Source organism: Anabrus simplex, chromosome 14 (assembly GCF_040414725.1).
Source record: "Anabrus simplex isolate iqAnaSimp1 chromosome 14, ASM4041472v1, whole genome shotgun sequence".
Classification (NCBI taxonomy): Eukaryota; Metazoa; Arthropoda; class Insecta; order Orthoptera; family Tettigoniidae; genus Anabrus; species Anabrus simplex.
In genome coordinates this window covers 88,961,779-88,988,761 of record NC_090278.1, presented here as the reverse complement: position 1 = coordinate 88,988,761, position 26,983 = coordinate 88,961,779, and the positions used below count along the sequence as shown (strand labels likewise).

The window sequence follows — 26,983 nt, the reverse complement described above, 5'->3', positions numbered from 1 at the left end:
TGTACGCCCCTTTTACTGCGTACACCCAATCAAGTTTTGTTTTTCCTCAAAACTAACTTGATGTACAATTCCATACGCTCCAGACAAATCAGCTGTAACCTGATTAGCTTCAAACTTAGCACAAATCTGCACCAACATGCTGTTCACAAAACAGATACTACAAAATTATGAACAACATACAGTATTTGGCCTTGGAGACCCAAAACGATAAATGAATACAAATGGTCTAGGAAGGGATATATTTGATAATTTATTACGATTTGTAACTGACAATAACAACGCACTTCAAATTCTTATATTGATGGATATAGTTACAGCACACACAAAAGTAAATCAATGGGATTATACCCAATCCCCCCCCAGCTTTCCTAGGGTTAAACGAAATTTGGCGTAAATCGGGCTAAAATTAACCCAATAGGTATCAAACCTGTAAATATACCTTGTGCAATGACGAGCCGCCCATACTAAACCCGCAAATTAACGATTTCATGCAGCGCTCACTTTGCTAAGCACATAAGAATTCGTGCAGTGAGCGGTAAGTTCAAACGTTGCGACAGAAGTTCAGGGAAGTTAGTTCACGTTTCCACATATTTACGTTAGGATTTTGTTTCCTAGTAATGATGAAATTGAACAGTTTTTAATTGACAGTAACACAGATAATGACTTTCTGGACAATGACTGTCACAGTGAATACGATGTTGGAGATGTTGTGATAAACAGTGATAGTGAAGATGCGGACAATGAGAACAGTGAGGTAGACAAAGGTGAAAAAAGTTGACCTCCACCAGAGATGTAAAACACAAGCTAAAGGTTTCCCACCTATTCAATACTATTAACTGTAACCTTTAAAAAGTTACATATATTTGATGAAAGTAGTTTTGGTCTTACTAGAGATCATCATCAGTCAAAATCAGTAAAAGTTAAGGCAAGACATGAATTATAGACCAAATTTATGAAGCAAGCATGTGTTTTCTATAATTTATGCCTTGCCTTAACTTTTATTGATTCTGACTGAGGATGGTCTCTAGCAAGACCGAAACTAGTTTCATCAAATATATCTTTTTAAGGTTACAACTGATGTTTCCACAAAGATGCACACAAAATGCTGTCAGCTATGTACACTATTTATTTACAAATTGTAATTCCACACGCATGCACTAATGAACTGCCATATTGATAAAAAAAAAACTACTAAGAAGAATAAGGAGAGACTGCAACAGTTGCATGTCAATTACCAACCCAACAAAACCAATTCACATACTTGACTTCAAAAACTTGGCTACCATGACTTCCACACAAGTCTCATCAAAACAACAACAACTCAACTCTCACTCACAAGACTGCCTCTTTATGTATATTGCCTGGCCAGGCTTCTAGAAGAATATGACATAACATGTTTCGTTGTCAATTCAATATTCTCCAATATAGCCCACTTACAATGTGAAGAATTTTCCATAACTATCTAGTGCCAAAGATACGTTATTCTGGATATTACAGTGTGTTGAACAATGTTATATTGGATTAGAAATCATATATACAGGTAATAATAAATTATATACTATTAGTTATGTTCAATAAATTTCCAATTTCTTTGCAATCATTTAAGAAAAGGCTAGGAAAACAACAGATAGGGAATCTGCCACCTGGGCGACTGCCCTAAATGCAGATCAGTAGTGATTGATTGATTTTACATTAAAAAACTCATATTAATATATGTACAGCAGATGTTTCATGAAATAACCTCACAATTAATACACTCATGGTTTATACCAAATAAAGTCCGGACATAACTACGTAAATAATAATAATAATAATAATAATAATAATAATAATAATAATAATAATAATAATAATAATAATAATAATAATAATAATAATAATAACAATCATAATAATAATAAATGGATGTAAACACTTCATAGCCATACCTCACAAGTAATAATAATAATAATAATAATAATAATAATAATAATAATAATAATAATAATAATAATAATAATAATAATAATAATAATAATAATAATAATAATAATAATAATAATCAATACTTGCATTATTTACCCATGGGTTAAAGAATATTGTTTACACTATAGTCACAATAAATAGTATCGAATAGGTGGAAACCTTTAGCTTTAGTTTTTCATTATACTGCTCTTCAATACGGAATAATATGAAATTTATTATCTATGATTCCACCAAAGAAATGGACTTAAGTAAATAAATAAATAGGCCATACATTTCTTGGATTGTTGGTTAGTTTACTCCGATACTTTGCACTTCCTGTTCATGCAATTTAGGTGTTGTGGACAAAATATGTGATGATTCTCCGAAAATAATTTCTTCTGTACTTGTTCAGTTCTGCATTGGTTCATGTTATTGTGGAGGCTACCAATGAATATTACAAGAAGGTATTAACAGTTTACCCAATTTCTACGACTCGTAGAATTCAGAAGTAGAACGATACGAATGTGAACACAAATTTATGTGTTAGTTGCACTTACAATGCTCATGACAAGCTGAAAAATCGTTTGTGTCAACCATATGATGTGTGATACCTTTATATGAACAATACCACAGTAATCCATTTTTAGACTTTGAACATCATCACCACCACCATTGTAAATTTATGCTTAATTTCAATTTGTTATCTTAAAATGTCAATTAAATAACTAGTACAGATATGGTCCAATAATTGAATATTCTTGGGATAAAAACTCAGCACAGAGGGAGTACATATATATACAAAACCTAGCATCAGAAGGGTTAACAAGCATTCAGTAAGTAATAGACGTAGAAATCATTCAACAGTAGAGACATTAATGGAGTGTGTGAAATTAAAGCTTCAGAACTGAGTTTCAGCATAGCAAAAATAGCACCAACCTAGGTAGTGTTCCCTCCTTAAGCCAGTCCTGGTCGTGAATGTAGTGCTTGGAACGCCGCTCCCTTGGAGGGTTCACACAGATTGGACAAACATACTTTTCAGGCACGTCCGTCTCTTTCTCAATCTTACTGCACAAACCATGTTGCCAACACAGACACAGATCACACTGAAAAGAAAACAAAAGGCAATTAATTATGAAGTTATTTTGAAAGCTTGAGTTGGTTTAAAACTTCCTCCTCCAGCCTCTTCTCAGCATTTTGTTAAAGGTCTTCCTTCATAGTTCAAAAACTTTCTTTAACCCATTTTAGGCCAATGCGTCATATACGACCCATTGTGCTTGGATTTTCTCTCGTATAATGAAATTTTTCCACATTAATGAACACTTAGTAATACAACAGGGACATTCCAGAATCAATATAAATATTTTCATGAAATGGGAAGTGCTGCATAAACCTGTTTTGAGGTTACTGGAAGATATAGTTCTGAAATTAATTCCAGTTAGAATAAAATTCTAACATCAATTTTATTATTCTTTTTGAATAACAATAAATGATTGAAAAAGTTATATCTCAGTGCTTTGGAAGTGATATTTAACATGTAGTTATGCCAGTAAAGTGTGTAAACTTCAAGAAGAGATTGATATAGCATGGCTAAAATGGTTTGGACACCTGATGAGAATGCCAGGAGAGAGAATGCCAAAGAGAAAATTCATGGATACAGAGACTGGAAAGAGGGCTGGGGGACAGCCTAGAATGAGATGGAGGAGCTATGTTGTGGACTGTATTGCAAATAGAGGAGTCGATAGCAATAAAGTACTAGAAGAGGAATGATGGAAAGATAGAGTAAGGTGGAGGGCAATGGTACACTACCCTACCCAGAGAGAATCTGGAAAAGCAAATGGATGAAGAAGTTATGCCAGGAAACATCAAATTGAGTGCTGGGGTCGAAAACGACCCATGCTGTAAATACTACACTCTCTCAAATATTCTCGAAATTCCTTTTTATTGCAATAAATTACCCTTCAATGAATGGATAGTAACAAAAAAACATGTATTTTGTAATTATTTCTAACCTTGGCCTAAAATGGGTTAAACTGTATGTTATTTCTAACACAATACATTTTGCAACAACACGTATCTATACCACATATTTGGAAAATCATATACCATAGTTCTTTCCTTGCCTTATTTCTGGCCTTGTTTTCCCCAGTTTTCACCATATAAGTTTAGCTTGAGGAAGACTGGATATACTGTAGAGTTCAACAATTGCTCATGACCAGGGAACTGATTTCTATGTAAATACGTATATCTATTTAGGAAAGTAACATTAATTATATCGTGCATTATGTTCATAAATCATGATGCGTGGAGTAGAAAAATTCTGCATTCCTTTTCTATATTTTGAAGTTTAGCACACATGTTCCATATTCTTAGTCTTAAATCAATACAGTCCCATATTTTGACTAAAAAATATTGAATTATATTTAATGAACAGTCATCTTAATATTTTTTTTCTTTTTTTTTTGCTATGGGCTTTACGTCGCACCGACACAGATAGGTCTTATGGCGACGATGGGATAGGAAAGGGCTAGGAGTTGGAAGGAAGCGGCCGTGGCCTTAATTAAGGTACAGCCCCAGCATTTGCCTGGTGTGAAAATGGGAAACCACGGAAAACCATTTTCAGGGCTGCCGATAGTGGGATTCGAACCTACTATCTCCCGGATGCAAGCTCACAGCTGCGCGCCTCTACGCGCACGGCCAACTCGCCCGGTCATCTTAATATTGAAGAAACCAATTAACAATTTTATTTTAAACATTTAACATTTTAACTTGCGTGCAGCTCAACAATCGACCGTATGTTGTTTTGTTTGCTATTGGCTTTACGTCGCACCGACACAGATAGGTCTTATGGCGACGATGGGACAGGAAAGGTCTAGGACTGGAAAGGAAGCGGCCGTGGCCTTAATTAAGGTACAGCCCCAGCTCGACGGTATGCCACGGGTTTCCTGATTATTTCATAATTCAGGCATTCCCTTTCAATGCTTCATGGAACTCTATTAACCCGGCATTACTCGCTAGATAGACTCTGTGGCTCAGGCGGCGTCTCACCGCTGGGTTCCGTGGTTCAAATCCTAGTCACTCCATGTGAGATTTGTGTTGGACAAAGCGGAGGCTGAAAGGGTTTTTCTCTGGGTACTGCGGTTTTCCTCGTCATCTTTCATTCCAGCAACACTCTCCAATATCATTTCATTTCATCATTTCATCCGGTTGTAAACCATGCAATATAAATTCAACCCTATATCAAGAAACAGAACAATGGGGTAAACAAACTATTTAGGAACACGAATATATAAATTTAAACAAATTTGAGGTATGAGGAATATGCTCAGTATGAAATAAATAATGTGAACATATAATCCTGCATAAGAGAAAACAAACATTCTTTACAGTCAGTCACCACTTCTGTACCTTTCAGTTTCTTTCCTGGAACACTGTTTCCGGGTTTGAACATATGCAGTGGGAGCATGGAGGCCCCACTTGGTAATTCCATCCTTTGCTAAAAAAACAAATGGAATACAGCCTTCAATCAATGAACGTGCCTCTTCTTGCTCAGAACTTGCAGACACACTGTTTCAGAATTAGGATGACTTTCGGTGTTCAAGTCCACTTCCTCCAACGTTTCACCCAACCAAAAAATTATCTGATCAGTGGACTCCATTATAACTTGTGTGAATTCACTAACCACAAACCAAAACCAAAGCCCATAGCTCAACAGCCCCGAAGTACTATGGTCTACCAAGCGACTGCTGCTCAACCCGAAGGCCTACAGATTACGACTTGTCGCGTGGTCAGTACGACAAATCCTGTCGGCCGTTATTCTTGGCTTTCTAGACCGGGGCCGCAATCTCCCTATGAGATAGCTCTTCAATTGTTATCACGTAGGCTGAGTGGACCTCGAACCAGCCCTCAAATCCAGGTGAAAATCCTTGACCTGGCCGGGAATCGAACCCAGGGCCTCCGGGCAAGAGGCAGGCACGCTATCCCTACCCCCCGGGGCCGGCAAATTCACTAACAACAGTCACAGTATATATATTTCACATTAAACACAAACCTTGACTTATTACAATGCGCGAAATTGAACAGCACTGTTACTCGCTATTAAGTGCACTGTTCGTGCCTAATAATGGACTGAGGGTCTTGGTTTTCAAAGATAATGGAAATAACTGACGCCTCCCCCCCTAACAATCTATTCGGAAGGTATATAGAGTTTCAAAAGTAGAAGCGTTCTAATATTCCAACAACAAGCAATATACTACGGAGGTGAGCGCCGCGCTCACTATGCCAGTAACCGTGGGTTAAGAACGCTCTGCATACCATTTACTCAGAAGATCCACCCTCAATAGAAGTATGTGACACAAGTGTATGTGAGGAATGACTTCAGTTACATTCAGCATAATTTTTCATGCATCATAAAAACACTCAAAAGGATACAAAACCTGCATGTCATTTTCTGAAAATTTAAAAAATGCGAGTAATATTGTGGAACAACTGAATCATGGTAGAGGTAAAGCTGCAGGTACAGCATAAATGAAGGTAGAAACTGTACTTTCAAAGAACCCTGGATATGTGGAAACTGGAAAGGTTGCTGCAATTTTGTGTGGTTACTTAAGTAAACGTTGGACTTAACCCCAGTTATTTAGAATTAAATTTCCGATCATTTACTGTATGTCTTATACATTTTTACCATACCAGCTATGATAAAAGAGATATTCCTGAATTTGTAATTTTGTTGCTAAGTCCATATCAACGCCGAGCCACGAGAAAATCGGTTAACAGAATTTAATGAAAATCGGTATATAGAGTCTGGGAATAAGAAACTACAGTCTAAGATATAAACAATTTTATTCACCCTGGATGAAATTATAGTTTAGGGGAAGGCCCTACAATTTAATTTTTAAATACGTTATTGGTCCTATGGAAAAGTACAACGTAACAGAAGTTAGAGAGAATACAATTTCCGATCATTTATGTTTTATTCAGTTTTACCGTACCGACTATGATAAGCGTGGTATTTCAGAGTCGGAAGAAAACTAAATGTGAAAGTCTACAATATCGAAAGTGCATAACATTGATCAACAATAACATTACATTGACCATTGTTTTTCTTTGTCTCTTATGCTGCCACTCAAATCCGATAGATGGGATTACTGCTGCATACAGAGTATAACATCCTGACTGAACCGGAAATAGCTGGGGAGTTAGAGAAAACTTTCTTCTTTAGCATGCCATTCCTCTGGTTCATCTTAGTATTCCAGCTATTCGATCTTTACCCTGACACGCTGTTTTGAATGAACAGTGTGCACATTTAAGGCAGAGGCTCAAGTAGTAGTAGTAGTAGTAGTAGTAGTAGTATGACCTGGTCTAGAATTAAAATTTAGGCCTATTCTAAATTATAGCACCATAATTCACTAAATAACTCAAAATTCAACCCTGAAAAGAGCCGGTTCTTAATAAAAGCTTCTTCCTCTTCACTTTTATTAAATTCTACATTCATTCTACTCCAAATTAGCAGTGAAGGGGTTTCTCCTCTGGCTTGGACGAAGATTTTGCCTCCAAGTCAGATAGTTTTTTCCGCCGCCAGTGTAGTAAGTTGAGATTTTTCTGATTCATCGAGTACTCCTAGTAAACAGATTAGTAAAAGGGCATAGTTTTTGCCCTGGGACTCTCCACTAATCGACCCCCCCCCCGCTGAAAAAAGACGAAAAGTGTTCACGGATCACGGCTGTCTGCAGCTTGGTCATTCCAGCTCTGGAACTTTGGAGATTGGAAGCGTATTACTGTTCGTTAAAAGTAAGAAAATGTGTGGTATTTCATTTGATCAAGTATTTCATATGAAAGCATTGCTTTAAATTACGCCACTCCTACTAACGTCATTGTAATGACCTATGTTCACTTCAGTTGGGAAAACTACTAAGACAGTCTTTCTCAGGATGTAAAAAAGCAGGTGGAGATTGAGTGTCTGCCATTATAATGAAAGCTCCCCAACTTGATTGTGACTGATGGTAGGCAAGCAGGCCTACCGTTACAATGAAAATTCCCTCACCCAGTCTTCATATGAGAAGAAACGTTTGGTGATTTCCGTCACGTTTCTAGGGTAACATTACAGTAAGAGCTATGCAGTTTAATACTATCTTGCTCACAATGTGTACACTACCTAACCTAGAATTCCGTATACAATGTTGAATTCCGTAGCGAAGCACGGGTACATCAGCTAGTGGAATTATAATTCTTGGTGGCAAGAATATCATGGCTAAGTTTTTCTATCATGAGTTAAGGGTATGTGGGCATAGTGAACATTATGGAGAACTCTTCTGAGTGAAGTTTGGTCAGCGCTGACTCAAGACATTCGAAAGCTTGCATGGTTCTTCCCACAGTGATGCCATTATTAAAAGATCGCATACACTGTCAAGGTGAGGAAGAAGGTGACATAATTGAATGGTTTCAGGTTGAAAAGAAGATCTAGGGTACAGGCAAATCACGGAAATATCTAACAAGGTCTGACAACAGTGGGTGGAGAAAACGATAATGCAGATAATGAAGAGTGCGAGAATGACATCACGGAGGACATGAAAGTTACACACAGCAAAACTGTTTATACGTTTTTGTCTTACATGGAAAATCAGTTTTCAGTTGAAGAAAGGAAGGCAGCATCTCCCAGAATGAAGAAATATTGGGCTGATAGGAAATCAGAGAATCCTTTGTATAATTGACTAGAGCAGGGATGGCGAACCTATGCCACGCGTGTCACTAGGTGACACGCGAACATGATTTCGGTGGCACGCCACATGAACATAATAATGTTTTAATATACGTCTTGTTCTACAGACAATACATATCTTATAGTGCTTCACGAGTAAGAAATAAATATCGAAAATCTAAATACTTGTTCCATTCGGACGTGCAATATGGCAACACTGCTACACTGATAGATCTGAAAGTCAAGTGAGATAAGTGTCGTTTTCTGGTGGTTTTGTATACGGACCTTGCAAACATGTTTTCAGTGCCGAAAAGAACAGCAACTTAACAAAGGTAATGACCGGATTTTTCAAGAACCGTGGACAATGGAATTCGGAATAATAGAAAGATGTATTGCCATGCGTTCAAAAACAATTGTATTCCCCCTCATTTAATGTAAAGCGCCATTTCGAGACTAATCATTCAAATGTTTGTTCCATGCCAAATGAAGAAAGAGAGTTCGTTTCACAAAATATCGAACTCTACACAAAACAAACTAGTTCTTTTGTATCATACATCCACCCTAGGAATAATATCAGTGCGGCTGTTATATCTGTCTCACTGGATAGTACAGCATGCATGGAAAACCGCTTTCTGACGGTGAGTTCTTGAAAAACGTCCGACACATTATTTGAGAACTTCCCTAACAAACAACAAATAATTAACAGAATTAAAGGAATGCCAGCCAGCTGAACTGATGTCAAGGATAGAATAATGAGAATGAGAAGAAGTTTCTGAGCAATTGAAAGTTAATTTGGATAACTCCCAGATGTATGCAGTATGTTTTGATGAAAGCTGTTTTTTCGATTTTCTTGTGGAGATGTGATGAGGGAGAAATAAGTAAAATTGTTGAGCATAAGAACTATAAACATAGAAAGATAATGAAGCTAAAGGAGGAAGTGAAGTCCATTGGCAATATTAGAATTTTTCATTTTTATATCTAATATTTATTTTCTTACAGTTTGTTTTACGTCGCACCAACACAGATAGGTCTTATGGTGACGATAGGAGAGGAAAGGCTTACGAGTAGGAAGGTAACCGCCGTGGCGTTAATTGAGGTACAGCCCCATTTGCCTGGTGTGAAAATGGGAAACCACGGAAACCATCTTCAGGGCTGCAGACAGGGGCTCTCGAACCCACTATTTCCCGCTCACAGCTGCGCGCCCTAACCGCGCGGCCAACTCGCCCGGTAATAATATTTATTGACGAAGTGTGTTACAATGGAAGTTTATTATTTATATTTTTACAAATAATATTAGGTATTCTAAAAACTTACATAATTAAAAATATATTTTTTGCGGTATTTGCAAAATACGACCACGGAACATGCAATCAAATGTATTTACAAAATATATATCTAAAAGTAAATAAATCAGTAAATAAATAAAATAAATAAATATTATGAAACATAATTGGAATTTGGAAAGGAAGCCGCGGTTGGGGGAGGGGGGTTGTTGGTTGTAGCAATTTCTTAATGGAAAATAACAAGTGGCACAGTTGATAGTTGAGAATAATAAAGCAGACTTAAAATGGCACACTAGTTGGAAAGGTTCGCCATCCCTGGACTAGAGTGATCCAATGTAGGCCATAAAATGTAAAATAAATAAATGGGAAAATATCTTTTGCCATATTATTATTATTATTATTATTATTATTATTGGAAATGCGCACAAATGCACAAAGAATAAATGTGATAACATTCCCATGGTTTCTCACAGAGCTGCACGTATTTATGGGATTGTGGTATGTCTTGCTTTTGCAGAGTTGATAGTGAAAGCCAAACAGAGACAGTCTCGTCAGTACGTCTCATATTGATGTCCAGATTTTGTCGATCATGGCTCACGTGCTGTAGAACTCTGGCGAGATTTCTAGGCGGCCGTCTATTAAACTATGTAATTCTTGTTCTGCTGCAAGATACCAGGAAAGAAAAGTATTGGGAAAAGAAGGATCTCCTGGTAAAATATTAGAGAACCTGGAGATAAATATACAAGAACAGAGCAGGTATCAATGATGTTTGTCAACACCAGAAACGGATAAGGGCCAGAAGAAGAAAATTCCACTGGAGAGAGGTGTAACAATTTATTTCTCTTCAGCGTATGGCGTGTTGGCGTGTCCATGGACGTTTACCCATGGGCGACAAGCATGTATGAGTGCAAGTTAAGGATGAAGTATGTAATTACATTTTGCTGCTGATTATATTATCTTTGTTAAACCTATGAATATAACTTTCATTAGGCTCATTGGCATGCTGACTTTAAGTCCAAGGAGTTTTGGGTTTGATTCCCAGCCAGTTAGGGGATTTTAATTTGCATTGGATGTTTCCTCTGAATTGAGGACTGTGCGTTTGTACTGTCTTCTTCGTTACATTTCATCCTAGGTACAGCCTCATTCTCACAGATGCGCCCATGCCCATCTACTCGAAAGCGTGCTAGCCTATCCACAGGTTATGCACAATTATTATATTAGGCAAAAAGTGAACAAAAAACAATTGCGGATAGTTGATGATTTTTGATAACATGTAGAAACCTGTGCAGTAATTATCGCACATTTCTACATTCAGAAAAGCCATTTCTCTAGCTTTTACAGACGTCCTAAAAGCAATGTTAAAATCCTTGTCTCTGCCAGCTGCTTCTCTTACCTGTATCATGAGCCCATCCTCCTCGTTATAGCCACAGATGCAGTTGATGATCTCCTCTCGCCGAAGTTGCTCCACTCGGGTCTTTGCCGGACTCTCAAGCAATGGACTTTTACTGCGATCTTCACCCTCCAGAGATGCTTTAACAGGAGTACAAATCTTTAATGTACACAAACCAATCTCAGGTACAGCAGGTGGAGGAGCAATATCTTTTCAAACTAAGTAACCCATGAGGTTACAGGCCTCTAAATCCTTTTACCCAGGGGAGCTCTTGAAATGATTTTCACATCCCAGTAATACTGACATTATAAATCCCGATTAAAGAATGAGATAATGATATCCACACCTACACAATTTTACAAGTTGTTTTACATCGCGTCGACACAGATAGGTCTTATGGCGATGATGGGACAGGAAAGGGCTAGGCGTGGGAAGGAAGTGGCCGTGGTCTTAATTATGAAGGTACAGCCCCAGTATTCACCTGGCGTGAAAATGGGAAACTATGGAAGACCATCTTCAGGGCTACCGACAGTGGGGTTTGAACCCACCCCCAATGCAAGTTCACAGCTGTGCGCCCCTAACAACACGGTTAACTGCTCAGGTCTCGCCCATGTGAATTTAAGTGTAAATGGATAAGAGCTGTTGTATGTACACTTCAAATTTTTGGCTCAAACTGTATTTTATCTCAGAGAGTATAAGAAAAAGAAGATTGGACTAAATTACTGAAGAGGAGTGGTGGAAGGAGATGCAACACCCCAACCTGGCAGGAGCTGGACAAGGCGAAATGAAAATGATTCAGTTCAATCGAGTTCAATGTAGAGTCGGTTAAACTTTTGTCTCAAAAGTAATTTTAATATAAGGAATTCCACCTTTTCAATACATACAAAACTGTGGCACTTAGATTACACTACAACATTTTTATTATTATGAAGGTACCGGTTGCAACATGTTTTCAATGTCATCGTCAGCCTTTCGTAAAACCAAGCAAGAAAATGCATTCCCATATAGCAACAATATGCACACATTGGTAAAATTCATGTAACGAGACACATTTAAAATAGTTTATATAAAATATATGAGGATTGATGATGATGATGCTTGTTGTTTAAAGGGGCCTAACATCTAGAATGGGTATCTTATTCATAGTAAAATGCAGCTCTAAGGAATGATCTGAGCACTGTTGGTGGCATAGTCTCACTCCTCCCTACACAGTAAGCTTCTGGGCACGCTGCGACAAGGCTTCACATTCCGCTTGAACGAGCAACCTCAGTCCTACATATCATCTTAGGACATACATGTATACTGAAACCCGCCTTTCAACGTGCTAGTACAATTCAAGCAGAGAAGACTATTTTTAATGTGTCTTGTTACATGAATTTTACCAGGGTGTGCATATCATTGCTATATGGGAACTCATTCTCTTGCCTTGTTTTATGAAAGGCTGACGACGACCGGTACTTTCATAATAATAAAAGTGTTGTAGTATAATCTAACTGCAACAGTTTTGTATGGATTGAAAAGGTGGAATTCCTTATATTAAAATTACTTTTGTGATTCTCAGTTCAATACGGAACAGTTATGAAGTTTTTAACTTTAGATTACAAAACTTTTGTCTGTCGTTTCAGGGAGGCATAGCAGAAAAAGAAACAGTACTTCTCGAAACTCGATATTTAAGATCAGCTAATTATCTGCTGGTGTATCAATATTAAAGGCAATTAAAAACAGGAGTTAGTATTGAAAGACTGTACAGAATAAAGGTTTTGAGCAAATTTTTCTTTTTTTTTTTTGCTATTTGCTTTACATCGCGCCGACACAGATAGGTCTTACGGCGACGATGGGATAGGAAAGTAGGAAAGACCTAGGAATGGGAATGAAGCGGCCGTGGCCTTAATTAATACAAGAAAGATTGAAAATGGGAAACCACAGAAAAACATCTTCAGGGCTGCCGACAGTGGGGTTCGAACCCACTATCTCCTGGATGCAAGTTCACAGCTGCGCGGCCCTAACTGCACGCCCAACTCGCCCGGTTTTTGAGCAAAATACAATTTCTAACCTTTCAATTTTCATGCCTTTTTACTAGCAAGGAATAATAATGGGAGATATTCATGATTATTAGAATTACTATTGGAAATATCAGTTCCATCTAAAACCTGCAGTCAGAGACTCTCCAATTTCCAATCATTTAAGTCTTGTACATAGGTGTGATAAAAAAAAAAAAAAAGATTTTTCATTATTAGTGTAAGACTGTCAATGGTGAAATGTCGCTGACATGGGCATACTGTTTGATAGTCATGATAATGAGTTAATTGGTGATAACGGTCATAGTTGACATGAATATTCTTAATAATTATCTATATTTTGATTCCTATACGGAACTTGAAATATTTGTCCTGAATAAGTAAATTTATAATTCTAACATAATTGGTCTGTTATTGGGAATTATAAATTTTCCAGCTAATTCATTCTTGATGTGAAGGTGGTGCTGGCGTGGTGGTGATTATTGTTTTAAGAGGAAGTACAACTGGGCAACTGTCCTCTATCAACAATAATCGGATGCAAAAATGGAAGGAATCCAATACACTGAAAAAGGCACAAGGGCGCGAAAATTCAAGACGCCCCTAAGCCTAGTAAACCTAATGTCGGCAGGGTTGGAGAAGAACAAGAATTGACCGAAGGAGAGCAGACAGGACAGATGAAAATGAGGAGCCTGGCGCAAGTGGAAACAATGCCAGGACTCGACTAAAGGCCCCGTAGTCACCAACCCACACTCCAAAGTTAAGAGGGCCTGGGGCCCCTTTTCGTCACCTCTTATGACAGGCAGGGGATACCGTGGTATATTCTACTGTCCCAGCCCACAAGAGGTTCCGTGTAAATGGACGCTGGGGCTGACAGTGTTGGTCTCCTTGATTCAAACACATGGTAGTGACTTCTTTAAGACACGTTCACTAACCATGCGTCTTGATAGGGTTGCTAATTACCAACGGATGAGTCCAAATTAGTACACAGAGGCGAAACGCTGGCAACCAAGAAAATGTATGATTTCCACTAATGGACCAATTATACTGGATTTATGTTTTTAATAATGATTAAAACCATGTGGTCATCAGCCCATATTGATCAGGAAGATAACTGAAAATGATCACCAAAATGACAAGATGATTAATATGAGAAAAAGAAGCTACGAAAGGATGGGGAATTTCCCCCCCTTTTATAGAAAACAAAATGTAATGGTTGACAATGCCCTAAGCTTGTAAAACTTATCAACAATAACTTGCACTAACTGATTATAGTTGGTAGATGAGGTGAGCTGTCACTCAACTCTGCTAGATGGCATTACTGCATCAATTATAAAAAACTAACCAGCAAACTCAGATTTTAAAAAAATTCTTAGGTGGTGTGGTGGTTATTGTTTTAAGAGCAGAGGGAGAACAACAGGGCAAACAATTCTCTATTAACACTAATCAGAGGAAAATAACTGGATGAATGAAGTTAGGGAGGATTGGAAGGCTATTGGAATAATAGATAAATATCCACTAACAACTGTGCAGGATAGATCTGTTTACAAAAAGCTTGTCGAAAGTCACAAATGGACCGATAGAATGAAGAGGTATTGGGAAGAACGAAGACGTGCTGAACAAGTCACTCGAGACACTTCAAAAATGAAGGTATTGGCCAAAGAAAGGCAAGTGCCACAAAGGGCATGAAAATGAACGACTCCCTAGGCCTCTCAAACCTAATACCACCACTGTCAGAAAAGAACAAGAATTGACAAAGGGAGGTCAGATAGGACAAACGAAAGTGAGGAGCCTGGCACAAGTAAGCAGAAAGAATGCCAGAACTCAGTTAAGAGTCCCGTGGTCGCCAATCCATACTCCCAAGATAAGAGCCCCAAGGACCCCTTTTAGTCACCTCTTATGACAGGCAGAGGATACTGTGGGTGTTACTCTACTGCCCCCACCCACAGACAGTACAAATGTTTAGAGTATTTTGAGAGAGGAAGACATTCAGCAGGCCATTTTCCTATTGTGCCTCTTCAGTGATGCTTATGCCATCTATGTCAGCTGATGGCGGAGCCACTGAGGATCAAACCGGCCTTCAGACTGAATATTTGACACACACATTAAAGCTATGCAAATTTAAGTTTTCCTGAATTTAAGCTAGCCAGAGTGGTACCTCCCCCTTAAAGGAGAATAATAATCCAAGGCGAATCAGCTGAAAATGTGGCCCCCTCTCCAAACTGTCTTCACAGACATCCGATTTAGCATCAACGGAGCTGAAACTGATTCTCTCATGTCTCAACTCTCCAGTCTGGAAAGTGGATTTTTCATGTTCCTGTCCAAATGGCATTCATATTTCAGAGAAATGTCCTAAATTTAACTTCTTTCTTTTGCTATTTATCAGGCATGCTATATATAAGAGCAAACATAAATTGTAATGCCTTGTTTTGGAGCAATATCTACTTTACAAAAAGCAGCAAGAATCCTTTTTAACAATACTATTCTGTTCTTTCACTTTCCCGTAACCTAGGAAGAAAATCATAAGGACAACCAAATGAGGAAACATTCCAATAAATTACATTTAAGATATGACTTAACAATATAGATAAAATACAAGAAAGATTTAAAATTACTATCATGCTGACAAACTTAATACAAAGCTTAAATGCATCACTTTATCTAATGTAGCATAAATATCTTCTGTAATCATCAAAGTGCTCTGAGTCAATGCAAGGAATACTCTTAATTATCCATGAGCAGACAAAATGTTCACTTGTGAAATTATCTCACAAGTGAATTGCAAAGATTGTGAATTCATACAATAAAATATAATTGTAAAAATATTTCTAATACTGTGCAGGTTAAGTTAGAGCCATAGTTTATAACATAAAAGAGAGGATATATATATATATATATATATATATCATTTTTGCGGCTTCTTAACTGGTGGCTGTAATACCAGTAATTAATTCAGTCATAATCAAGGAAAATACATATTCTCTTTTGAGCATTTCAAATAATTCTGAATTTTTTATCTAGAAGAATAAGAAGCCAACTTTCCATCAATGTTATGGGTAATATGATTTTGAACTGAAAAGAAAACAAGGTTTGCATTATTTGAGAGACTTTTCTTTTTCCAAATGTTATATATATTGTTCAAGCTTTTCATCAAGAAGATCTATTTCAGTGTTGGACACGGATTACTTTTTATAAACAATGTGTGACAATTACTTTTAGACGAACATTTCAATTTTTCAAAGTGATTTTAGTATAAGTTCTGTTTTATTCAATATTTTTGTACTGTAAACATTTTGCATCCACAATATTAACATCTGTAAATATTCATCAATACGTTTTACGTAAATTATTATGACTCCTTAGACCATGTGTGTTTTAAGATTGATTGAGACTGATGATGCACAATAAATAGTGGGCGAAACATGTACCCTTCAAATTTCTGGTGATTTCCATGTGTATTTAACCACACTATAGTGGAATCAATTGTATTGAATAGGTGGTATCAAAATTACTCCTTGTATAAACTTTGTGAGTGTCACGTGCGCGTGATTCATCAATAAAATCTTTTCATAAAGTAACTGGTTTTGAAGTCTGGCTACCTACTGTTCTAAATAAGATGGGCTTTCTGCTTGGATAACACATTCATTTGAATAATTGCTTTGAGTAGGTACTGTAGGTAACAAAAGAAATAAAGTTCTATGTTTTACGTTTATAGCCAGATGCCCTTCCAGATGCCACATGATGTTATAAATTTCCCCCTAGGATCCACCAGGATTAAAATTTCTGCTGACGAAGTTGAAAGTCAGCAGCTAAGGCAATGTGTTAATCACCCTCAATCATCCATCCACCCCACCCTCACTGAAAAATACACTTTTTTTAAAGTCGCAAAATAGTACAAGCAATTATAAAGTGTGTCTGCAAAATCAAAATACACCACACAGAGACCAAAGGGTACAAGCTGAGCATTTGTGGCTACACTGGCTTTGACTGTGAAGGTTCATCTGGCTGTGGTACACCGAGTCTTGTTTGAGCAACAGGTATCGCAAATGGCTGCGCTGATATAGAATCCTGACAAATGTAAGGTGCGCTCTGTCATACTTTTTAAAAATGCCCATCATAAATTCATTGGCAAATTGTTGGTGATTATGGGAACATTAAGAATAGACAAAGTGGTGTCAAGAATTTTCTGGAGGTAGGACTGACATTCTTGACGAACACACGGGCAGTAGGGGTTTGTAATTTTGTGCCTATTGATACTAATTTCTTTCTTTACTCAAGAAAATACCTTGGCCAACACCAATCGTTGGCCATGACGAGTTAACTTTCAGATGTGACTGAAGTGAAGAGGCAGGCAGCAGTTTTCTATGATTCTGGGATAGAGAAGCTACTATTTGGATAATGGTGACAGAGAATTTGTAAAGTGAGTGGAACCATTGTCAACTGAACATTATGTGAATACGTGCTGGCCCTTATATCTTTACTTTCCAAACATACCTTGTATATATATGCTACAAAAATAATATTGCTGTAGTTTGCCTCAAGGCACTAAAGTATATGAACACAAAGACCTAGTCGAATTAAAATCAACATACCCTTTTCTCCATAACTTCCAAGTTGGTATGCTATTTCTTACCAATAGCTAATGCCATAAATTAGGATCTAAAATTATACTAGTCCCATGAAAAAATGTATTTTCCTTGGTTATGATTAAGAACTCTTTTTATTGAAAACATTCTTTGATTATTATCTACTTACCTTAGCTCTGCATCTGATATATGAATATTAATTCATTCTATTCAACAAATGAAAGTGTATGTCCAATTTGGCATCAACAAACACACACACAAGAAAAAATTATATTTTCAGGAAACTAAAAGATATATTTCATTCTACAAAGCCATTATCTCTTCACCCTACTTCTCCCCTTTATCTGTAAACCGGTGTACATATATGCTTAAAAAAAAAAAACTGCTGTCGATTATCTTAAAGAAATAGAGAATTTATACACTAATGAACAAGAACATGAATTTATGGCGACAGGCCTGTTGAGATTTTCTAACAGACGACATTACTTCTTTTTCCTCCTGACAAAGACACCTCGCCCTGTGCAGTATTTTTCTAAGGCTATTCTGGGCACCTGCCTGTTAGCTTGCTCCATTTCCCTGATGTGATATTTAAACTATTCCTACACATTTAGAGAAATAACTCCCAAATCATTCATGAAAATAACATACTGTAAAGGGCATTCTTATCTTAAAACAAGAACGGTGAGATGAATGAACAATTTGTTTTTATAAAGTTAATGTGATTAATCTCAAAATATGATTTGTATTTTTAAGGTTAATCCTTTACTGCAAACTATGGAAAAAAAACAAACCCTTCCTTACTGCGGGCTACCTTTCACAGATACGTATTATACCATTTAGAACTTTTTTGTAGAACTATTCATTCACACTCAACAATTTTTCCTCAGATACTTGGGATCTATCGCTGAAGGTTTAGGCAGATTAAGTCGCAAAAAATCAGATGTTCATTTTTTTTGTTGACTTCCTTCCCCAAAATAGCCACTGCATGGCTCCCTTTGCCAAGGATTTTTTCATATATTTACACGTTGGTAACTGCATCAAAATGTTCCATGGTTTACAAGATTAGCTCACACAAATACACACTCCTACCGTGGACTTTATTCTACAGTACAATTGAGTGTCTGTCCTTTTTAATTCATGTATGTATTCACTTGTATTGAATAGGTTGATCCGTTATTTATCTTATTTCAGTTTAATTGTGAACTCAGTTCAATATGGAACATTATGAAATTCTTATCTTTAAATATCTGCGTCTCATGAGAAGTCGTGGCAGCTTGTAGGTACGGCATGAGTAACAGATACTACACTCTTAGCTACAAACATCAGTCATGACACAATGAATCAATGCATATTCATAATCAAAATGTTTGTTATGCAGTACATACAGTAAATATGTAACTAAGGTATAATTACCACACCACTTTGAAACTTCTGGACGGCACCTCAATTCGCAAGAGACTCGAGACAGGCGCATAGGCGGCAAACATGCTTACCCCTTCGCACCACTTACTGACATCTCGTCAGACGATCCTAATATAGTCAGTCAGAAATTCCTGAAAAACAATAACTGCCCTCTGATCACAAACTTCAGCCCCAATGCATGGGATGGCAGACTCTTAAGGAGAATATGCAGCCATACCTACACTTCTGTTAAGGGTCAAGACAGCCTTGGAACTTGGGATGTAGTTGCTTTACGTCGCACGAACACAGATAGATCTTGTGGTGACGATGGAACAGAGAAGGATGCAGCCGTGGCCTTAACTAAGGTACAGCCCCAGCATGTGCCTAGCGTGAAAATGGGAAACCACATTTTGGGCTGCTGAAGGTAGGGTTCAAACCCACTATCTCCTGAATACCGGATAAATAAAACTTTCAGGGTTTCTGCTTTCTAATTTGGCAAAACCAATGTCTTCTGAGGATCCTACTGATATCTACATTTACTGTAAATGTCACATCTTCCTTAACCCTTACACTGCTATAACCGAGATATCTAGTGCGCGGTAGTATGTCACATTTTTGCAGCACTCAAGATATCTCGTCGACAACTTCAGCTAAATTTATGAAAAGGAAAATGATAGATACCTTTTATCCTTTGGTTTTCAAACTTGAGTGGCAGCAAGCTATATCTTTTAGAACATAATGGACCATAAGCCAAAAAGCTGACACAATTTTAACACTATCTGCAGTTGAATATCTGAAATAATCCACTCAGCTCAGTACACAAACTAGACTGGCCATCCCGAAATGCACCTGTGTCCAGGACTTGTAAAAATGTCTTCAAGTAGTGGGCAGAGTGTGCTTTCAGAGTTCGAACTTATAGAAGCTGTGAATACTCTTGAGCTGGACAATGACTATTCAGATACCAATGAATGAATATCAAACTTTTCTTAGGATAGTGTACAGAAATTTTGGCTCTGATGGACAACCCTCATTATCTCTGTGCTTAATTTTTATGCAAAAAATAATAAAATTGAAACGTATTCTGGAATTCTTATGCCACTTCAGACAACATTTATTGTTATTTTCGCTCACTTCATTTCATACTATATTTTTAGACATTATATTAAAACATTTCAGCACAGAGGGTTCTGATAGTCGCTCAACATGTTAGCAGAGAAAAGGTTAAGAATGGTCAAATTTCTAATATCCTAGGAAAGGACTGCAGTATTATTTCAGTGCAATCGTTACATTTTAAACAATATAAGATGTTTAAAAAAATACTTTTAAAGCTAAATATTTCTGAAAACTACCGGTGCCAACTATTTTTAAAATACATATTAAAAAATTACCTGTGCTATATGAGTGGACCTGTGTGCAAAATTGGAAGGCAATCAAGTTAAAACAGTTGCAGAGGGAACATTTTGAATTCTAGACAAGTTACTTTTACTGTAATTTACATTGGAAGAAAGCCCTACATTAACATTAATTTCAGATTTCACTCTAATTTTCTTAGCTGCTCTCTTTAAAGTACCAAATTATAGTGCAGTTGGCTTGTTTAAGTTGCCCTAAAATATTTCCTGCCAATATCAAAGCTAATATATATATATATATATATTTTTTTTTAAAAATCTGAATACCATCTTCAGTGAAATGGGCATTTCCAGTTAAAGGGACGCTTAAGTGTGATTCAAACATCTCCACAGGACCCTTAAAATTACGTCCACAAGAAAAACGAATCCCCAAAGGCCCCAAGATTCAAATTATCTACTAGCATCAAAACATCATTTTTGGCTTTTGGGTCATTTCTAGGCCAATATTTCATTAGTCTCTCCCATTAAACCTTGTGAAATGAGACACAGCACCCTTATTCATATAGTTTTGCGAAGGTTTACTTTCTTTTTGAATGTCCTCTCCGAAGCAACCAAGATTATACCCATAACATCTGTAATGTATATCTCTCTGCTTGCTTTCGTAAGACACAATACATAGTGATAGTCACAACACTGGCATTTAGTTCAATCATTCCAACATCCATGGTTTCTTCTGAGGATGGAAACCAAAGATCTTATTTTTTAAAAAAAGTAAAAAACTCAAGAGAATTCAGAATATTTCAAGATTAACAAACTTAACATTTTCAGGGTTCTTTTGAGTAAAAAGCAAGTGTTTTACACCAGCCACCAAAGCTATTTACAGAATCTGTTGGAAGATATTTTTGTACTTTTACAAGTCAGTAACATCTCATACAGGCTGCATTTCATTCTGAATCTTCTTTCTGGCCTTTGCCCAGTGTATTGGGCTCGGCACTTGATGCAAGTACGGCCCGGTTTTAAGACTGGATGTCCTTCCTTCACATGCCTACCCTCTGTGCATCTGGTCAGTGTTCCCGACTACCAATCAAGCATCTCGACAAGCTCTCGTTTCCACTTTCTTTTTCTTTCCCTTGTCAGTCGCATAACTCTTGTCCGAGCATTGTGATTTCGCACTTACTTTACTATTCGACGGAGTCCACTAACAGTCGCTAATGTCTACGGTCTTCTGCATTCCGGATTGTCACTTTGACTTAAAAAAACACTGAGTATACATTTTTGTTTGCAAAATATGAAGTGTAATGTTCTCCACTAGTTACAAAACAAAAACGTGTCCCATGTTTTAATTAATTCACAATGTATTTGTTTCAAGATCATACATAAGCACGCTATATCTTACAACCGTAACCTGCACTAACTTATTCTATGGCAAATGGAAGTGATTTATGAAACTTCAGGAAAGGATATGGAAAACTGTGAGGGTATTTATGCGTTCTAGTAAGGATGTAAAGGGAGAGGGCGTGTAAGTCAATGCGTAGACCTCAATTAGAGTACGGTTCTTCCAGAACTGGGAAAGATCATAAGGAAAGCAGAACAATTTGTTCTGGGTGATTTTCAACAAACAAGTAGTGTTACAAAAATGTTGCATTCTTTGGGCAGTGAAGACTATGGAGAAAGGAGATGAGCTACTCAACTATTTTCTGAGCTGTCAGTGGAGAGATGGCATGGGATGACATAAGTAGATGAATAAGCTTGAGTGGAGCTTTTAAAAGTAGAAAAGATCACAATATGAAGATAAAATGGAAGTTTAAGAGGACAAATCCTAATTTGTTTACAGAAAGAGGAAGCAAAGAATAAAGCATTTAACATCAAAGTAGACAAATAAATAGCTGAAATCAATATTATGGATACTACAAAGCTGACCCAGGCAGATATTTAGAATACAGGATTGTCAAAAAACAATGTTACCATTTATTTGGTACTACATGATCTTACATCTTATATTTTTTCTTTGGTTGTAGACAAGATACGGCCATCCGACTTTGGAAGAGAGAAGGAAGCTAGTAGCTTGGATGGAAGTGTTTGTGTTGCCCGCAGTAGTACGAAAAACATTTAAGAAATGGTTTGAGAAGGATCCTCCAAGCTCTATACCTACGGCAATGTGTGAACGATCTATGGACTTTACACATGCATTGAGAACGAAGAAGGACAGGTTGAAAGAGTGTACTAGCTTCATTTGGAATTGTGTATATAGTGTGTTATGTTATTCACATAAAAGTCACTCCCATATAACTGGTAACATCTTTTTTCGGACAACCCTGTATTGAGTGCAGAGGCTGGCCATGAATGAATCAGAGATGAAAGCCAGAGTAAAAGCTGGGTGAAACAAATGGACAGATGTGACTGGAGTGATACGTGATAAGAAGATGACAAAATATTTGAAGGTAAATGTACATACGACTGTTGTAAGAGCAGTTATCACATGTAGATCTACATTTAAAAAAAAAAAGGAAAATCATCTGAAGAGAATGGAAATTAGGATGCTAAGATGGCTTTCTGTGAATGACAGGCTACAAACTAAAGACAAGAATAAAGGCTGGAATGGCAAATATTAGGGAAGTCATCAGAGAAGCAGGGTTAAGATGGTTCGGGCATGCCATGCTGTGAGGAAGAGCCTATCAAGAAAGCAAGGAGGATGTTGAGAAGGACATCATGAGCAAAGAACTGACAAAATGGCCAGCGTGTACTGAAAAATGTGTAGGAAACTAATCAAGGCAGCTGACCACTAATGTTGAGAAAAGGTGGTGAAGAAGAAGGAAGATTCGGTAAACAACTGATAGGAAATCGGCCACTTGGATGATTGCTCTAAATGCAGATCAGTGGTGAATGAATGAAGCAAGAGAAAAAGACAAGAACATAAGTTTCACTTGATCTCCATCTCTCCACTGCAGTAGTGGTTATAAAAATGTCAGAAAAAGCCAAGATGATTCACCCAGATGGGGTATTAGTAATTGAGTTTATGATGTAGCTCATAGATACAATCAGCAGACCCGCTAGTAACCTAGATATGTTTTCCCTGGGGCATCCTCATTTTCCGTGCATTAAATTTAGTGGGGCATGGTACATACAAGTGATGCTCCGAGCCATCAGTCAATCTAATGCCTGCGGTCATCAGGGACCCTATACTTGGAATTGGCGTGAGTGAGCGCACACACTCGTAACAGAAACGTATGGGTTAGTGTTCAAAAGCTTAAGAATAAGATCCCACCTGTTCCTGTAGCAAATGGAAGTGTTATTCCAATACGTATGCTGATCAACCAGTGTGCATAGAAACAAACACCACTGACATATTTCCTTGTTTGTAGAATACTTTTGTGATAATTTCACTTTTCTGTATTAATTTCTCGTTAACAGTGAGGCGAAATCCCTAATAATTATTGGCAATCCATAATAGTTAGCACATATTAAAACTTTTAAAACACTCGCCATTTTAAAAGAAACATAAGTAAATAAGAATTACTGTCTTTTTAATTTATAATATGTATTATTATTTAAGTTTTGGTTTAATTAGAACAAGACAATTACAAATTAATGGGGAAAGTTATTATCTAACAAAGTAAAGACCTGGGATTACATTGTCGATCGCTCTCTCTCTCTCTCTCTCTCTCTCTCTCTCTCTCTCAAAGTACTACTCACTGCATACGACTTGCACAGCGTCTGCATATCCGTCTTGCTCTATCATTCCATTCAGGTTCAGTCTTAGACCGAAAGCTTAATTTTGACATCACAAGCCATTTTCTGCTTTTTGATATCCCTATGTTTTTCCAGAAAAAAGGAAACCTGTTAATATGCGCATTTCGAAGCCCGTGTGGACAGAGATGAAAATAAGTAAAAATGAGGTGCCTCCTCAGATGCCTCCTTGAAAGTTAGGAACACTGACCATTAGACCACTAGGCTACAGATACTCGCACGCAAATTGCCAACAGGTATGCAGGCTGTTAAATTTGAAGGGTCATATTGTCATTAAATAAGGGCCAACAGCACAAACCCTTGGAACCTCATCTTTATTTCTTTTTGATAGCTAATTTTCTCTAACTGTTTCTCTTTCCTGACCTTATCTCCCAATTGGGCTTGGCAGTACATGTTGTTCAAGCCCAGTTTTAAGGTCAGATGCCAGCCACACCGGTGTGAAATGCTGGTAATTTCACAAGTGAAAAATCTTAAAGAGCTTGAATGCTTTTATGATATTCAGTCAGTAACCTCCCAAGGTCTCCAGGGCCTGTACACAGATGGCTTTGTTTTGCTATATTTTACCTCCAGTCACCTCATCCATGGACTCTCCTCTATGCCGACGATTTCTTCTTGGTGAATGCACAACGTGAGAACGTCTAAGGGCAAATACAACAGTGGAATGATTGCCTCAATCAATTTTCATTTCACCCCACTACCAAGAAGACAGAGAATATGGAACATCTATGCCAAACCGATGGAACCATCAGCATCGTGAAGGAAGTACCTCGGCTCCCAGTGACAGTGCCAGTGTTCTAGATGCTCGTGCACATGTAAACACCACTTGGCTGAACTGGCGACAAGTGACAGGTCCTGTGTGATCGATGTCCGGCTCTATGGCCAAATGGTTAGTGTGCTGGCCCTTGGTCCAGAGGTTCCTGGGTTTGATTTTTGGCCGAGTCGGCGATTTTAACCTCACTGGTTAATTTCGATGGCTCAGAGACTGGGTGTGCGTCTTCATCATTAAAATTCACCATAGATACCACCATCATCATCGTTATTATTATTATTATTATATTATTATTATTATTATTATTATTATTATTATTATTATTATTAAGACCGAGCTCGATAGCTGCAGTCGCTTAAGTGCGGTCAGTATCCAGTATTTGGGAGATAGCAGGTTCGAACCCCACTGTCGGCAGCCCTGAAAATGGTTTTCCGTGGTTTCCCATTTTCACACCAGGCAAATGCTGGGGCTGTACCTTAATTAAGGCCACGGCCGCTTCCTTCCCACTCCTAGCCTTTCCTGTCCCATCGTCGCCATAAGACCTATCTGTGTCGGTGCGATGTAAAAGCAACTAGCAAAAAAAAAAAAAAAAAATTATTATTATTAAGTTGAAGATCTACAGAACTGTAGTGCACTCAGTCACCCTCAATGGGTCAGAATGTTGGCCGGCAACAGCAAAGCACGAGCACATTCTGCATATGGTGAAAATAGGAATGCTCCGGCGGTGTCTTGGATTAATGCGATTTGACCATGCCATGAACAATAATGTTTGATGAAGAACGGGAATTGTGCCAACTGGGGCAAAACTGTGGGAAACCAGGCTTAGTTTGTATGGACACGTGGTACTCGGTGGCATGGACTGCCATGCGCCTTGACCCTGGTGGGCAGAGACTATGTGGTGAACCCAAGAAGAGGTGGATGCATTGCATCAGGGAGGAAATGGAGTATGTGGGTGTCACCCACGAGGATGCCTTGGATTGGGCGAAATGGAGACAGATGTGCCGGCAAGCGGACCCCGCCACAGTGCGGGAATAACGCTAGGAAGAAGATAGTATACCATATTAAGTCTTTAACACAACATGGAATGAGCATCAACCTTTAGTTGGAGGTAGCTAAAACAAAGTATAACAACATCCAAATGAAAATTGTACGCTAATCTGAGCAACCAGAAAGATATTACTGATTCTTAAAAGTACTCAAAAATATTTTTCCACTTTCTTGTTCACACAAGAGTAGATGTCATTGCACATATTATTACAGCCACCAGATGCAAAGCTTTGAAATACACATTATGGGGTATTTTTAGAGATGGGATAATGCCATTCCTTCATACTTGTGATATTTCCTGTTGTTTTCAAAAGTAGTCACAATAAAAAGTACTCAATATTTACATAGCAAAGAAACAGCGTATTTTACCATCTTTATTAAGTTGTTACTTTTATTTCTCTGTCTGTCTCGGTCTCATCCTTGCCTTTGACAATATGAAAGTGACTGAGGTATGAGCAATGCTAGTAGTGCCATTCTTAACGTTGCCAGTCAGTGCTCACAGGTTTGGTTGGTGGGCTTGGTAGACTGATTTATAACAGCACCTTCGGACTTGGTGATGAAAACAGGAAAATATCTCAACCCTTACTTCCCTAGTATGCCTCCTCAGTAGTGACAGTTGAGCACCTAAGAAGCCTTCAGCCTGAGAAGTCAACACTGGTGGTGGTGGTGGTGGTGGTGGTGGTAGTGGTAGTGATTTTTGTTTTAAGAGGAAGCACAACTAGGTAACCATCCTGTCTGAACAAATTAAATGGGAAAGA

The 26,983-nt window shown here is 37.8% G+C and overlaps 1 protein-coding gene across 1 annotated transcript in view; it reads right to left on the bottom strand.

Moving 5' to 3' along the window:
- LOC136885661 (uncharacterized) overlaps positions 1-26,983 on the bottom strand; it is a 220,675-nt gene that overhangs the window by 25,797 nt on the left and 167,895 nt on the right. Inside the window, exons 17-18 of the mRNA XM_067158354.2 lie at positions 11,315-11,451; positions 2,881-3,047 (exon numbers count right to left, since the gene is read on the bottom strand). Coding sequence (XP_067014455.2) covers positions 2,881-3,047; positions 11,315-11,451 — 304 coding nt within the window. The remainder of the gene's footprint in view (positions 1-2,880; positions 3,048-11,314; positions 11,452-26,983) is intronic.